Below are 16,073 nucleotides of genomic sequence, written 5' to 3' on the forward strand. Positions count from 1 at the left end.
TGTCGGTTCTCTTACGAACCGACAGTCATGATGTGCGAATATCCGTACTGTCATTCAACCTAAAACCTATACAGAGAATCTTAAAGTTGACGCATCATCTGTTAATAACGGATTCTGGGATAATTTGAAAATAAAAATTCTAATACCAAAATGTAATAATTTTTAAATGAGAAACATTTGAATTTAGTCAATCAAGTTATCTAAAATTCGTGCGATGTATCAAGTTTACGATACATCGCACAGTAGTAAAGATACTCCCAAATATCGATTTACTTTCAAATATTGCAATATAATAATTTTTTACAACAACCGCTTAAAAGAATTATTACAACCTTGATATTTTATTATTGGAATTTTCATCTCCAAACCATTTCCGGAATCTGCCACTAGCAGATAGCGCGCCAACTTTGATACACCCTATATAACAGAGGCCATAAAGTAGCCGTAGATAAATCTGCAGGAGCACAGCTGCCGCATAGGGCCATTAAATCTTAACAGCTGTCGATGTAACCGTTGATTTTTGGAACGGGAGAAGATAATAAATTACTTGCGTTTCGATGCTACTTGTAGCAAGTGCAAGTTGAATCGAAATCAATCACGCACCGATGCTTCTGAATTTGAAGTGACTTTTATTCATCATCTTATCACCTCTTCCTTCCCCTTCTACAACATATATATGTACAAAATATTTATAAAAGTTCGTTTATGCAATATTTAGCATAAAATACAAACACACGTTGAATTTTTCATCACGATTACAAAATCGACATGCGTATATCTTACAAACACTTTTCTCTTTCTCTTATTACGCAAGTACAGAAAAATCAATCGCACATTATTCTTGTTATTTGCAATATGTTCTATCCGACCACTATATTATATATAAATATATATAACTACGTTGATCACATATTAAATCAGGAATCTCTTCGACGCGTTCGAATTTTGCAAACATTGCTCGGACATAAATTCCAGAGAGTTTCCAGAGAACGCTATAAAATCGACGAGAGAGTACACAAACTTCTAGATCGCCGTATCGACCAGATACCACAAATACAAATACGTGTTATCACAATCCTATACGATATTATAGCGATAAAACTTGTTCATTTCTCCACTTCAGTCGAACAATAATCACGGCAATCGCATCTACGCAATTTGAGATGTTATTTATCGGATGACATCATCCGATCGTCGATATTCGAACGCGAGTTTTCTTGCTCTTGATTGGAATTTCGTTGCGGAGCCATTCGATCCAAGGATTCGCGTTACGATCATCGTCAACCGTTAGATCTCACATCTTGAACGTGATTATTGAGACCACCTGTGTGTGACAATTGGCGGACATATCAATACTCGCAGTAATTGAAAGTCAACCTCAGGATGTCTACGCATCTTGTAAAAAATCCTCTGATCTTCCAGGTATATTTGTTCAAAATTTCAAATATGTAGAGAGAATATTTTAAAGATTTTTTGAAAGTTTTTAAGGTAAATTTTTTACTGTATGCATTTTCCAATATTTTTTACTCATACAGAGAAAAAAACAAAGCCTCTTAAGTTTCAAGAAAGTGCTAGATGCATAATATATTAAAAAAAAAAGAATTTTCATAAGTTAAATATTTTTCACTTGCATAACATTTTCATTTTTTATCTTTAAAAATTATGTACAATAAAGAATACGTACTGTATATTCAATATTTTAGGCCTGTTCCAATATTCACTGCCAGTACTGAAAATCTATAGTGTACATTACGTAAACTATAGATTTTCAGTACTGGCGGTGAATATCGAACGCAGTCATCGTTAAAACATTGAGCATATAAACGAAGATAGATCTTTTAAGCACATTCATTTGGCTTGTCGATTGTTTACAAAAAGAGCAAAATATCAGAGCAAGAAGAGCACTTCCTTTAAAAAATTCCTCGTGAATTTTTCAATAAAATTCCATGAGAATTCTCTGATTCTTCCATCTGGTACAAAAGAAATCCCTGAAAATTCCAGGTTTTCCATGTTTCTCCCGGAAGTAGACACCCTGCGGCCTATAATGGATAGTCGTCGTGCAAACCTTTCATTAAACTGGAGCGACGTTCCGCCGCGGCTATCGACAACAGGAACGTCGTGTTTAGCCCCCGATCAGGAGCCACGGCAGGAGAATGGTGACGCAAAGCGCCGCCACGCAGCTGGACAGCATCGCCAGCGGGCTCGCGGCCGTTTCCGTTTCCGCGTTCTCCGCCGTCCCGTAATCCTCGTCACGCTCGAACTCGCGCACCTCGACGTCGCATCGGAAGCAGACGCGCGCGGTGCTGCTCTTGAAGTGAGAGCCGTCCTTGCGCAGAACTTGCGCCCCCGAGCCCTTGCGCTCCAGCTTCCAGCCTGGCTCCTGCATCAGCATCATCTTGTGTATCCTTCCTCGAGGGATTGTTCCGGAGCAAGCGGGCTTCGGGAACTCCCCGCGAGATCTTCTCCCTGAATCGAAAATCGAAATCTTAGTTCGGGAATATTTCGCGAGGGGGATGTGTTTTCTCTATGGGATAGGGGAAGCAGAGGAGAGGATAGTTGGCTTACTTGGTTCCCGAAGTTGCGTCGCTTTTACAAAGACGGTATCCTCGCTAGCGTTGTCGTTGTTCCATGCAGCGTTCGTCGCAAGAATACCTTGCCGGTACCTGCAAAGGAAAGTTCTAGCATAAATCGATGAATCGCGCGCTGTAACACACGGCGGTGGTTTAATATCAGGTTCGATCGCACACGATGGCTCAAAGGAGCGACTCTACGTGACGGAAAGTTTTCACGTGACTATGGTAGGTATTGTAAGATTCCCCTGTATTCCTTGTTTTTACGATTACGTGACGGATCCCGAGATTATTGGCTGCCGACTCATGATTGAATTTAATTTTATAAGAATACGCGATATCGAGACACGATAATCTTATAAATTATATTTGTCTTCCATTCTTACGTATTGATTTACATTACTAAGTGTACTTTGAGCATCCTGCTATTTATGCACAGACATCATTTCCTAAATTACACCACAGTTTGTGTAGTTGTCGTAGAGTTTCTAAATCTTCACGACGAATCGAGCGTGTCACGTTTTGCAAAACGCATGGCAGCCTCTGACAGAAACCGGTTTCGTACTTTGTCGGGTCAACGTAGCGGTGGCGATTTATCGGCTTCCTGCCGGCAGAGAAACGAGAATTAATCGAAGCAACTTCGGCAACTCCGCCGCGGCTTCCGGCAGTGAGATCGCGAACAGCTGTTAATACCATTCCCGAGGTCGATCGTCGCGCGCTGACAAGCTCGTATTCACGATTACCAGCAATCTCGCAAGTATAACCGAAAAACGATCAAGAGAGAGCAAAAACTCCACCGAGCCAATAACAGAGAGTAACAAAAATATGCCAATCGTGAAACTGTAAATAACACTCCAGCTTTTATTCCGTACATTGGTGTACGTTTCATTCCACTCGTGCAATCCTAATTAAATATTGCAATTATCCCGAAAACAATTTTGCACACGTTAAACGAGTTAAAATAATGCAAAATTTTCGAAATGATAAGCATTCATTGCGATAAATTTTCTTCCATTCATGAAATGTATAATAGAGATGCAAATTCACCTACGCTATTAAATATCTTTTTGTTATTCGTCGAAAATCATGAACTTTTCGATATCGATGCAATAAATCGTAATTATTTTTACCGAAAAAACGTATCGATTAGACATTTACACAGACATTAAAGATTAATACGAAATCCATTCTCAAATACGTCCATCTTCCGTAGACAGATCTATTTTTTTTATTGCTTTACTTGCACGTCTAGCTTCAGCTAGAGACTCAATTTTCTGCAAAGTCCTGAAATAGCGTCGCACTGCAGATAATTAAACTGCAATTTGCCGTGTCGATGATTAGGGCTTGTCGAATTAAATCCGTTTGCATGCGAGAGTAAACAGGCCGGGAGCGACAATGCAGCCTAATTACAAATCGACGACGATTCACACCGATACGGATAAATGTGGAAAGCAAATGCGCGATTATTATTATTGAAGGAAACATGTTTTTTTTTGTAAGTACAAAAATATATTTCTTTAATGAACGAGTGTTTATTACTGTCGCACTTTTTCTCTTAATTGCAGACCTTTATCGTTCATATTCAATGAATAAATAAAAATGCAGATATTAATAAATTTATATCTCTTCATAAGATTTTGATAATTCGATAAGATATAAATAATAAGTTATAAGATGAAAAAGAAGATACAAGAAATATTTACCCTTTTTCTACATGTTTGAATTATATGAAAAATATACATGCTTCTGAATAAGTTGATATTTTTAATAAACAATTTCTATAAATATATATTTTATATATAAGATATGAAATCAAAATGTGTAATTATAGAAAATTACACACAATATACAAACAGTGAAAGAAATAAATCACCTTCACGATTTGAACGAGATATTCAAGGATCTCTTAGACTTTGCAATCAGCACTCGTCTAGAACCGTTCTATAATAATACAAACAATTTCCGTGAAGTAATGACTTATTCTATAAAAACTAAATTTTTCTTATTCACACCTTTTATAATTAATATCCATTACGTGAAGAGAGTTAAACTAGCACTTTATATTTGGTATCAATTATTATGTATTTTATGTCAAATTAAATTGTGAATATCTCGTACTGTGATTTTGTGAATTTTCTGCTAGATTAATACTTTATATGTTTCTTTTCTTTATATGCAAAATTACTGTCGAGAATCGATATGTCAAAATAAAATAATTTTGTTTAAAAAAAATGATCCTTCCTTTTATTTGCAAATCTAATATCAATAACCTACATCTGTTATGTAAGCCAACACTGAAATACTAAAAGAAAAATGTTATCTTTATCACTATATTTAACGATATCAAAGAAAAGTGTCTATAATATCTTACATGAGACACCCCTATGCATATATCTCTTCTATAAATACTTTTGAAAACTTCTCACTTTTAATTATTCTAACTCTCTCGGAAATTTTTAATCAAAGTTCAAAATCCGAAAGAATTCTCAGACAGTGACATGAATATATAAGTTTTTTTGTGTCACATATTCCTAGCGTAAAGAGTCCTCCTCTGCTCCTTTTTCCCTTGGATTTTCATCCTTATTAAAGGAGACCACGATTTCTCATACTCTCACCGCAGTGAAATTATTTTCCTCTCTCTCGATCGTTTGTTCAATCACACTAGTATTCCCACTTAAAATTCCATCGATAGAATGGCAGGACCAGATACCGAACTCAATTAGTCTATCGATTAATCGCTATATCACAATGAATAATCCCCTCAAAAAATTTCAAAATGTAAGTATTCAAAACTTATTTCATTAAGCATATTGAATATCATATCAACATATAATTATATATATTCACATTACATATATTAATTATAAATTACAATATAAATTCAAAATATATTGCTTAACTTCATAAATATCGACATGTTTCAGGATAATGAGGCAGTTTATTATAATATTAATTCTCTTGTATAATTATTTCGGGAAAGTTGCGCACTACAAATATCGTTTAGCTTATCGAATAATTTTCGCGTGTAACAAAACTTTTAATTAGCTAAAATTTGTTCAACTATAATAATCTTATCCGATATCCAGAGATAACACGTTTATAAGTAGACTATAAGTGAAAGAGGCAACATTATCGCTTCATTGTCGCGAATTTCTTAATGCTCTTGGAGTAGAAAAATGCAAATGAAGATTAAATACCACAATTTACAGTCGTCTTTCTTGAAGCTAATAAGATGAAGGGGCAATGGAATTTCCTTAAACTCCGATCTTCCGTTTTTATTTTACCACAAAAGAATAATCGACTGCTAAACTCTCTCTGCATTAATTCCGAAGAAGATTATAATATGCAGAAATCAACATATTAATGAGATTGGACACGACGTAGTTGCTCAAAGGATTTGTAAATGACTGACATATCGTGTCATCGGGCAAAGTCCGTTTCTATTAATGACGAACAATGACTTCATTTCAAGCCTTACAGCTACTTAAAATTAAGAAGAACCGAAGCGTTACAAAGTTTCATCTACTTCAATCTCTACGATCAACAGGGAAAATATATGATATCAATTAAATCCGACAAATTAAAAATGACAATATACGTTTTTATATATGTTTTTTTTCTCCACTCTAAATGACAATTATTTCATACGACAGTCCGTTATTTGCATCTCTATTTGCATACTAAAGAAAATCAATGACGAGATTTATTTTATGTCGCGGCCAACATCTAATATTCGTTAAATTATAAGTAATAAGATATATGAAATGTAAAGTAAAATTTTTAGTAAAGAATTCCTAAAATAGACAGACGAAAAAGTAGAATTCAGAACAGACCAATTGATCAATTTTCACGAATAATTTCAGACTCCTTTATTCTTTTATGGAAAATTGTCCTCGTTCCTAAAGAAAGCTCCGAAAGCTTAAAGCTTAAAAGACGCGAGACGAGATTATTTATTAAAAATATCACTAGTTCCACATGTCATAAAAATAAAATTTTTAGGCTCGTTGTTCTCAAAAGCAAGCTCTGGACGGGCTCTTTTTCGACTGCCACATTCGAAAATTATTTTATCAAATTTTATTAAAAGAAGATGAGTTTAGAGATCCTTTTCTCGAAATTATTTTAACTCGATTATAGTAGACAGCGCACTCATTCAATTATAAGACAAATTGCGGACTCGAATCAATTGAGGATCTTGACGATGAATGCGTCGAAATTCATGCTCGAAAAACGATGCTTTAAATTTGTTATGTGATTCGAAAGATTACAAGATTACGCCAATAGCATAATCAGAATTTGTAGGAGAATCGCTAGCGCTCACAGAAATAAGAAATAAATATTAGATAACAATGTAACGTAAAAGAATTGCTGAAAATACTGTCTCGTTTACCTGAGTCAACTATCGTCCGTATATTACTTTATTAGAACTGTTAGAAATAAATTAGAAGCATTTCAAGGAAGAGGAAACGATATAAAAGGTATCAGACTATCGTACATTTTTGCCATCGCGAGTCCAGAATCCAAAGAGCGAACAACAAACAAGTTTCTTGAATAAAAAACAAGAATAAAGTTCAAATGTAAAGAGAATAATGCATTAATAATCCTCAGGAAAATATTTTGAATCATACATCATTTATACAGACTATACCACTTCTACTTGCATTCTAGGACGATACTTTCGAATTGCAACTTGTACTACTTTCTCTAGATAGTTGAAAATTTTTGCCAAAAGTGCGGTCATTGATACGTACGGTAAAGCATGCATCACGACACGTCCATTCACTAATCACACCATTATACACCATCATGGATAAAATTTTCTCTCTCTCTTGCTTTCTTTACGCGATCTCTCTACATTAATGCCGAGAATCTTCATCGTTTTTATCGCGGCAGAAATAGCACGTGCTACTCACATCTATGCTAATGTAGGCAAGAGCTCGCTAAAAAGTAATAACATCATATTCGATTGATCTTTCCGTTACTCGTGACGACATATATACAAGTGTGTACTAGAACATCTCCAGATAAAAAATGTAATAAATACAGAATACGCGTGTTATGCAAAGATTTACAATTCTTTCGATCGATAAGTGATGTCATACAAAGAGATACTTTATACGATAGCTCGAAATTCATCAAGAAATTGTGTGCGCACTTATTATTTCTGTGAACCCTTATTATCTCTAAATGCTTGGATCGCGAAAATGAGAACTCCGATAATCGTACACGTAACGAAAGAGATTGCGATCGCATTTTCTAGTCATGGCAGGACACCGGATTGGTGTGAGAGATCTCACAGAAAGAGAGAAAGACGATGATGATTATATTCCACCGCGCTAGATTTACAGCGGCAAGTTTAATGTCGCCAAGTACTCCCAGAAGGAATAAGACGAGATCAGGAGCGTTCCAATTTAGTAAATGGCGGAAGAAGGCCTCTTCTTGCCCTCTTGTCCTCTCTGACTCGTGCAAAATTCCCTCGACATTATTTGTTTCGCGAGGTTAATCGTATACGAAGTTAATTATTATTTATACGACGATATCAGTGATTGCCTTTGTGACAGTCGCATATTAATGCCTCGCGATTGTGCTCGTTTAATAAAAAAAAAATCAGGATTTTCTTCAACAAGAGAGAGTACAAGCGGATATAGTTATAAACGAAAACGCAAAGCTTTTCCGGAAAGTAACGACTTTCGGCTCGTCCTTTATACGCGCATGAATTCTACTGTATGTATGTACGCGTTCGTGGACGCATTGAATTGCAGCGGTATGACGCGAAAAGCTCACGGATCATGCCATTCGCAAAGGCTTTGTACCCTTTTGTTCTGCGAACTGGCAAATCTCGGTGCGCGCGGTCATTGACGTTACGATGCCGTTCGGAAAAGCGCGCGGCGTTTCCGTACGCGCGGAATGCATGGCGGCAAAAACACGGGAAAAAAATGCCAGCCGTGCGTCATGTGGGAGAAATGCAGCGGATGAAAAGCAGCGACGATGACTGCAGTCGCGAGAGAGATAGAGAATTTCGTGTAATTTTAAGCCGTTTTCACTCGAACAGAATTTTCATTTGAGAGAATTATTTGCAGAGGCACTTTTCATTTTTTGTTGTTATTATAGCACAAGTGGAAAAAAATGCGTTAAAAATTTAAAAGAGAATTTAAGAGAAAATGTGAGAAAATTACTTCGATTTTTTCTCTTTTACTCACACATCAAACATGTGTATGCATACTTCGCACATTTTGTCATTAATTTCTTAATCGCATAATATTTCATCCTTATCGCTGAATGGCAATCGGCACGTCTGATTACGCCACTAATGTAAGCAAAAATCGAAGAATGACATCCACCGGAAGCGCAAACTGAACAAACACGCCTGTTATTCTCGGTTTCGTAATGATCGGGTCGATCATCCGGATCTCTGACGGATTCGGCGACAGAGTCGGTCTTCCTGCGACACTTTTTATTCCATTGTCCCTTTTATCCCATAGCAAAAATCTCTACTTTCCCGTTAAAAAAAGGAACCTCTCGCGCGCGTCCGGAATTCTCCGTTTTTACGGATGGACGGAAAAATAGATATCCTTCGTGAGACGCGAACACACGACGTGCCGTTTTGTGCGAGTGAAGATACGTGATGATAAAAGCGGATTTTTTTTACACGGACGAAATCACAATCTCTCCAGAGAAAAAAAAATAATGAAAAAATGCTGATCCAACATTTTTACTGTTAACATTAAAAAGATTATTAAAACTTGTATTTTTCCAGTATCTCTCAACGCTCGATACATATATAGAGAAACTGTCAAAAATAAATGTACAGCACCAAACATCAGTTACATTGGCGTATCAGTTGAAGTTCGAAAAAGATAAATAAATCTTTCCATACTAATTTTTTTATAGTGATAACTGTAGCACTGATAATAAATAACAGGCAATGAAAATTACTTTGCTAATGAAATTCATCAAATGTTCTGAGAGAAATGCGATTAATTTGTAAATTAATCGCATATCGAGGTATGATTACATGTGTAATAACATTAAACTATGTGTCATAATATTAAAACAAACAGAAAATTAACAGATTTCTAAGAAAGAATTAAATCGCAGTGTACTTGTTAAAACATATCATTCTTTCGCGGTATTTTTAGCACTTTTGTAAGGAATGTGGACTCGCTGTAAAAAGTCGGAATATCACATCGTTTTTTGTATTTACACGGATTTCGTGTAAAATGGAAAAGTAAACAATACTGAGTTACGCAACGTTTATAAATACTTCAGCAACTTAAAGAGACGTAAAAAGCGTAAATGGCTTTATCTAATTAAAACGTATAGTAAAATGTACATCTCGCAATCACCGACTTTCCGTCCAAAAAATTTGGAAATATATAATCGTAAACTCTATAACTCGCACATTAAGAAATATAACATAACAATCTTAGAATGCAGTATATACAATCTTTCAAAATAACAAAATTATATAAAACAGATTATTTTAAATAGTAAATTATGTATATCATATGTGTACATATATTTTGCGTAAAAAGAATATACTTTATTCTAGTTATAAAAGAGATATAATATATATATATAGCTTTATTTTTCACGTCTAAAAGAAAATACGAGTAAGTATTTTATTTTCAAAAGTCATGCTTTTTACCTTGTTTTCTCCGAAATTCTACATGGTCACTACATGTGTGACTTAAAAAGAACAATCCGTCAAGTAGAGTGACGTCAAAGCTAAATTATTCAACAGATAAACGAAATATATACAGAGTAAACAATATTCAACATACCAGACTTCAGAAATAAATCACTAAAAAACAATTTACTTTCAGCATTCATTAAGTAAATGAGACAAAGCGAAACTGCGCTTTGAAATAAGCAGTTATTTAAAAAATTGCGTCATAAGAATTGTCTTCTCGTTGTAGCTTCGAGTACCGTCAAGATAGTTTTTCAATTAACCGAATAAACTTCTTGAAAGTCAATTGCCTAATTGAACTACATTTATATTCCGTATGATCTCAAAAGCAATTAACGAAATTACGAAATAGTTACGCAACTCCTGTATTTCCTTTTTAAATATTTGTATTATATATAATTGCATAATTTCGGCATAAATTAAAAATGATTTTAATAACTATAATGCCGGAAATGTGTAATTGTAAATATTGATTTGATACTAAAGTTTGTTTCGCATTTTCTGCGTTTTAACTCAAGTTATAAGCTTCATGCTTTAATTTTTAACGAGTATCATCTGAGTCGACAAACATTTAGATTAAACTACGTGCGTGTACATAAGGATTTTATAATCACACGTTTATTATTCTTATGTGTATGTATATTTTGTATCAAACTTTTTAAATCTTTCAAAGATATTTTTTATCAATTTAAAATATAATCTCACTTTATCAACGTTAGTTGACATTTTTTACAATTATTGCTGTATTGCTTAAAAAAATATATTAATTGTGCATACATAGCTATTGTTTTCACAAGATGTTTTTTAAATATAAAATGTCTCATAAAATTGTACAAAATTTTTCATCATTATTGTACTGATGTTTAAAGCAAATTCTCTTTATCTAATTTAGAATGAATTTTTTCTCCACATAAATATCGAAGATCATAATTTTTTGCAATTTATTTTTAACATTACATGTCTATATAACTAAAAACTATCAATTTAAATTAGATGAAAGTTAAATCTACAAAAAATTAATGGAAGAATATAATTTTATTGGCCTAAAGCTTAAGTATACAAATTTTCTTTTTAATTAATAATTATCTGAAAGCTATTAATGAACATTTTCATAGAGAAAAAAATGATAACAGGACACTTTGTAAATGGTCCAAGACTTCTTCGTCAAATTTGTATGAGTAGAAAAAAAAACATTATCTAAATTAGATATGATTAGATTAGATCAGATGATGTAAACACATAAATTACATAAATACTTTATTACAAAGTTATAATAAAAAATATAAAATATGGAAAAATGATATAAATAATGCCTCTCTTTTTATTATAGTTCTTTCCGTCTTTTTTCTATACCACATATCGTGAAATTTCTCTCAAGAATACATTCGTCTCGATTTGACGCGCGTATATTTAATCGTAAATTTACGCGACGACACTGTATAAATCCCGGATATGCGTTTACATAGGCAATAAGGATTAGATTAGATCAGATGATGTAAACACATAAATTACATAAATACTTTATTACAAAGTTATAATAAAAAATATAAAATATGGAAAAATGATATAAATAATGCCTCTCTTTTTATTATAGTTCTTTCCGTCTTTTTTCTATACCACATATCGTGAAATTTCTCTCAAGAATACATTCGTCTCGATTTGACGCGCGTATATTTAATCGTAAATTTACGCGACGACGCTGTATAAATCCCGGATATGCGTTTACATAGGCAATAAGGATCGTCACTTAGCATTGCTTACAAGGATGAACAGTCGATATTAACATTTCAGATGCGACTAAGTGCGCGGGATAATAATCCACGAAATGTGCCGTAAGCAATTCTCTCCTAATAAACGATTAAATTAAGTAAATATTAGTATAGAAGAAGAAGAATTAGTATGTAAATATTAGTAAATATGTAAATTTTTAACTATATAAAAATCCCTTTATGTAAAAACAGCAAAATTGCTCATAATCTTTATCAAGCACATAATCATTCATCTTGTATTTAAAACCAATTTTAACGTTTTATGTATAATGTTTCTTTGCTTCAGAATAATTAAAAAATAAATAAATAATTTTAAAGAATATTCACTTATTAATTCACGTGTTTTTAATATGACTAGAATAATAATTTTTTGAATAATTATATAATTCAATGTTTAATTTTTTTGTTACGTGAGGATCATGTACATATGAAAAAGATTAATACAATAAAAATAAATAGAGAGAAAGAAAAACAATTTAAGCTAATTTGAATTTAAACTTTCCTATATATAAAAGATTAAATTAATTACAAAGCATTTTGAGATTGAAAAATTTAAAGCCTATTATAACTACATCAAATAATTAAATTATATTTTTTAATTAATTTTTAATTATTAAAACTCCCTTAACTCAATTTTATGTGAACTTTATTCAATAAATTTTTAAAAACATTCAAATTTTTGAATATTGCAATAATGCGCAGCTGAATACACATACAACGATCGCAATTTCTTAAGCAAACAAGATATAATGAATAAAGTGCTTTACAGTGCTTAAATACTTTGTTTTTAATATTTTATCTTATTTGACAACAATAATTAAAATATTAATCGTATGTTCCACCGGAAACGATTATTATTTATCGCGATTGCAATCACGAACACGAAAGTAACATGGACACGATAATTCACGATATTATCACGAGAAGTTTAGCGTTTTAAATTTTTCACAGAAGTCTTTTCTTTTACAAAGAAGCACGTCGCCAAAACGCACGAGAGCTCGTTTCTCGTCGCCGGTTGACCTAGAAAAATAAATCGAGCCATGCGATGCGAAATCGGAGCGCGCATTTTCTCTATCACACTTTTATTTTAGCACGCAATCGTATCCAACATCCATTGTAATGACTCTCATCGTCATAGATCATTTCGTGAGCGCAGCTTATTCAGCTATCGTATACATAAACATAACATCCGCGGGCGCATAATGTTTTTAATGGAGTGAATGCAACATAAATGCGTACATAAATGTAACAATTGCAGCGCAGTTTATTATGATAATTAGTTATTTATTTCACAGTTCTCGCACATAATGAAATAAACGGGCTTTTCGCGGATATTAATGTTGACTATTCAAAAGTAAAAATTATTGAAATGAGGTTTTATTATAATTTTATTTATTTAAATGATGTTTTTAAAAACGTTGACAATTTTATTATAGCGTAGCGAAAATGTTCAGTAAATTGATTTTACGATTTATCGTGTAATATTTTTTTTTTAATACACTATCAAAATATTATAAAAATACTTATTCATTTAACAAATACGATTAATTATAAAAATACTTGCTATTTATAGAAATACAATAAATAAATAAATAAACAAAATGCATAATTTCTAATCGTCTCACAAGGGAGTACCGTAAGTAAAAAATATAATTGTTTCATACAATAAAAATAATAAATGGAATAAATATCGCGCTAAACCCTATATCCTTACCTTTGAATACTACCGAAAAGATTGCTACTTCTCGCCACATGAAAGTCGCCACAATGCGATGACAACTTGCGATCCGCGAATAAGACCCGAGCGTCTTTGATGTTACAACCTGCCGCGAGCACGAGTTTCCGTGCGGCGTGGGTGACGTTACGTATACTTGACGTGTGCGTGCCTTGACACACGACAGCGAGCCGGAGGAACGGAGCACGTCCTGCCTCAACGGCGTGCGAGACTAAAGTGGAAGGTGGTGAACGCGAACGGCCGAGCGACAGCCGACGGCGACGGCATCGCTACCAACTGGCGGACTCTGCGCGCGCCTGCTATAAGTCCGACGTTGCGACTGCACTCCGGACCGACTGGAGATGCGCGTTGATTGGTCCACGAGTCGGCGCAGCGTGCAACTGCACGTCAAAGCTATGATTGTGACGTATGATTCACCCACAATGTAACAATAAATACATAAAGGCGTTTACTGAGCATTCCAAGGATCTAATCTTATTTTTTTATGTAAGCGTATTGTCTTCAGCATCTCTAATCTGTGTTATCTTCAAGTTTCCTTCGAGCACCTTCGAAAGCTTCTTTTATAAATGTTAGGAAAAAAAGCAGGCGGAAGGAGGATTCCAATTTTTGGAGTCGTAAATTCTTTTTGTTGTTTTTTAAAGGTCAATTTTCTTAAAGTTCAAGATTTTGAAAATGTGTCTTATTTGATTCTCATTGAAAATATTTCAGTAAAACTTACAAGATTTACCAAGTTAAATATTAATATATTATGAGTTATATTTTTAGTTATATTGTATTAGTTATATTTATAGGAAGAGCATCTCGCGCACATATATAAAGATAAAAATACACTTACATCTTGCATCCTTGCATGTCTTTTCTTTGAAAGATGTTTAGACTGTACTTTTAATATATGTAATGACTGTATTTTTAATATATATACACACACACACAATAAGTATTTATATCTATTGTGCACTGTCTCAAGCTCCAATATTTTCATATATATTGTTATTATTATAATAATAAGTGATTAATTTAACAAAAGAGTGATTAATATCTACTGTCATGCTCTGTATAAAACTATTTTAAAGACAAGATATGGTATAAAAAAATACGTTAGATAGAAAAGAATTTTGTGACGCAATAGACTTATCGTTGAGAGCTCTATATATATATGTATATAGGTATATATACACACGAGTCTCTGCGCAATATATGGAAAAATTCAAAAGATCCTGACTGTTAGTCTACTGCATATTTTTGCAATTTTTTCGATAATTAATAAATTTACAAGCAAAGATTTATCAAAGAAGTGCTTAAAAACACACATATAAAATACATAATAAAAATTTTTACGTATTTTTGCTCTTAGATGTTTATATTGTGAGTCAGAAACGAATAGGATAGCCAAAGTCTTAGCTTTTCAACGAGAATTACGTGTCAATATTGAATTAATATCTGTAATGAAAATCACTCTATTGAATCGCAAACAAAAGCATATGTTAATGCATGACATGGGACATCGAGAAAACTGTACAATGGACGTTCGACGCGTCGAAAAAAATATAGAACTAAAGACTGCTACCAGCAATAAAGTTTTGAGGAAAAAAATATCTTTTTTATCACAGAAAATATAACGTTTAAATTAACGTTAAAAAATAAATCCGATCTCTCATTTACCTTAAACATTACCGCAAAAGTTTTTCGAGAAACCATGTTTTTTAAATTGATTCATATAATTTCTCGAAAATCAGATGAAATTTTACAGAAACATAAAATGTATATTTCCTTATCGTCCTTAAATTATGGATTAGTTTATTAGAATTTAATAAAATTTTCAATTCTTTTTAGAGCGTAATTTTTAGGAAATCTCTTCTGAAAATAATTACTAATTATATCTCTATGATTTTTAAATTTGAGAGAGACATGTATAATTATTAATTTCAATATTTTTTTTTTTGTACAAAAATGATTTTCTTTTTTAAATAGATAAATGACTGCGTGCTTATGATGTATTTTATGTTCATGTAAAATTTTAGTGATTAGTTTGTTTTCGTGAAACCATATAAACTAATTTAGAAAATATGTTTTCAAGAAAAATACGTTTAAAACTTTACGTAAAAAAAATTATAGATCACAGATAAAGTAGATAAATTAAGGTTACTGTTATTGTAAAAAAAATTATGTCACGGTTATATAATATATCCTCTTCTCCTTTATTTTCCGCTAAAAAAACTGCCTCAGTTATGTAAAATATTCAGGTTTCATTTTAATAACGCTGCCGTTCAATTTTTTTAAAACGCTCCATGTTTCCCGGATATGCTTCTATC

The 16,073-nt window shown here is 32.9% G+C and overlaps 2 protein-coding genes across 3 annotated transcripts in view; both read right to left on the reverse strand.

The window, feature by feature from the left end:
- Sesn (Sestrin) overlaps positions 1-16,073 on the reverse strand; it is a 190,649-nt gene that overhangs the window by 130,349 nt on the left and 44,227 nt on the right. The gene's annotated exons all lie outside the window — the stretch shown is intronic.
- On the reverse strand, positions 610-14,029 carry LOC145977550 (uncharacterized). Of its 2 annotated transcripts, XM_083109660.1 has the most exons (4): positions 13,741-14,029; positions 2,566-2,663; positions 2,066-2,466; positions 610-1,324 (listed from the first exon to the last, which is right to left on the reverse strand). In XM_083109660.1, the coding sequence occupies exon 3, from the start codon at positions 2,393-2,395 to the stop codon at positions 2,123-2,125; it is 273 nt and encodes a 90-aa protein (XP_082965786.1). In that variant the 5' UTR covers positions 2,396-2,466; positions 2,566-2,663; positions 13,741-14,029; the 3' UTR covers positions 610-1,324; positions 2,066-2,122. The 2 variants fall into 2 exon arrangements, with proteins under 2 accessions (XP_082965786.1, XP_082965785.1); XM_083109659.1 differs by lacking the exon at positions 13,741-14,029 and having other exon boundaries at positions 2,066-2,485.

Source organism: Camponotus vicinus, unplaced genomic scaffold (assembly GCF_025532165.1).
Source record: "Camponotus vicinus isolate PSW18456_S1 unplaced genomic scaffold, iyCamVici1.0 SCAF_9, whole genome shotgun sequence".
In the NCBI taxonomy this organism is placed as follows: Eukaryota; Metazoa; Arthropoda; class Insecta; order Hymenoptera; family Formicidae; genus Camponotus; species Camponotus vicinus.

What these genes read in the sequence shown, in the direction of transcription:
- LOC145977550 (XM_083109660.1), bottom strand. Translation starts at nt 2,395, where the DNA reads ATGATGCTGATGCAGGAGCCAGGCTGGAAGCTGGAGCGCAAGGGCTCG.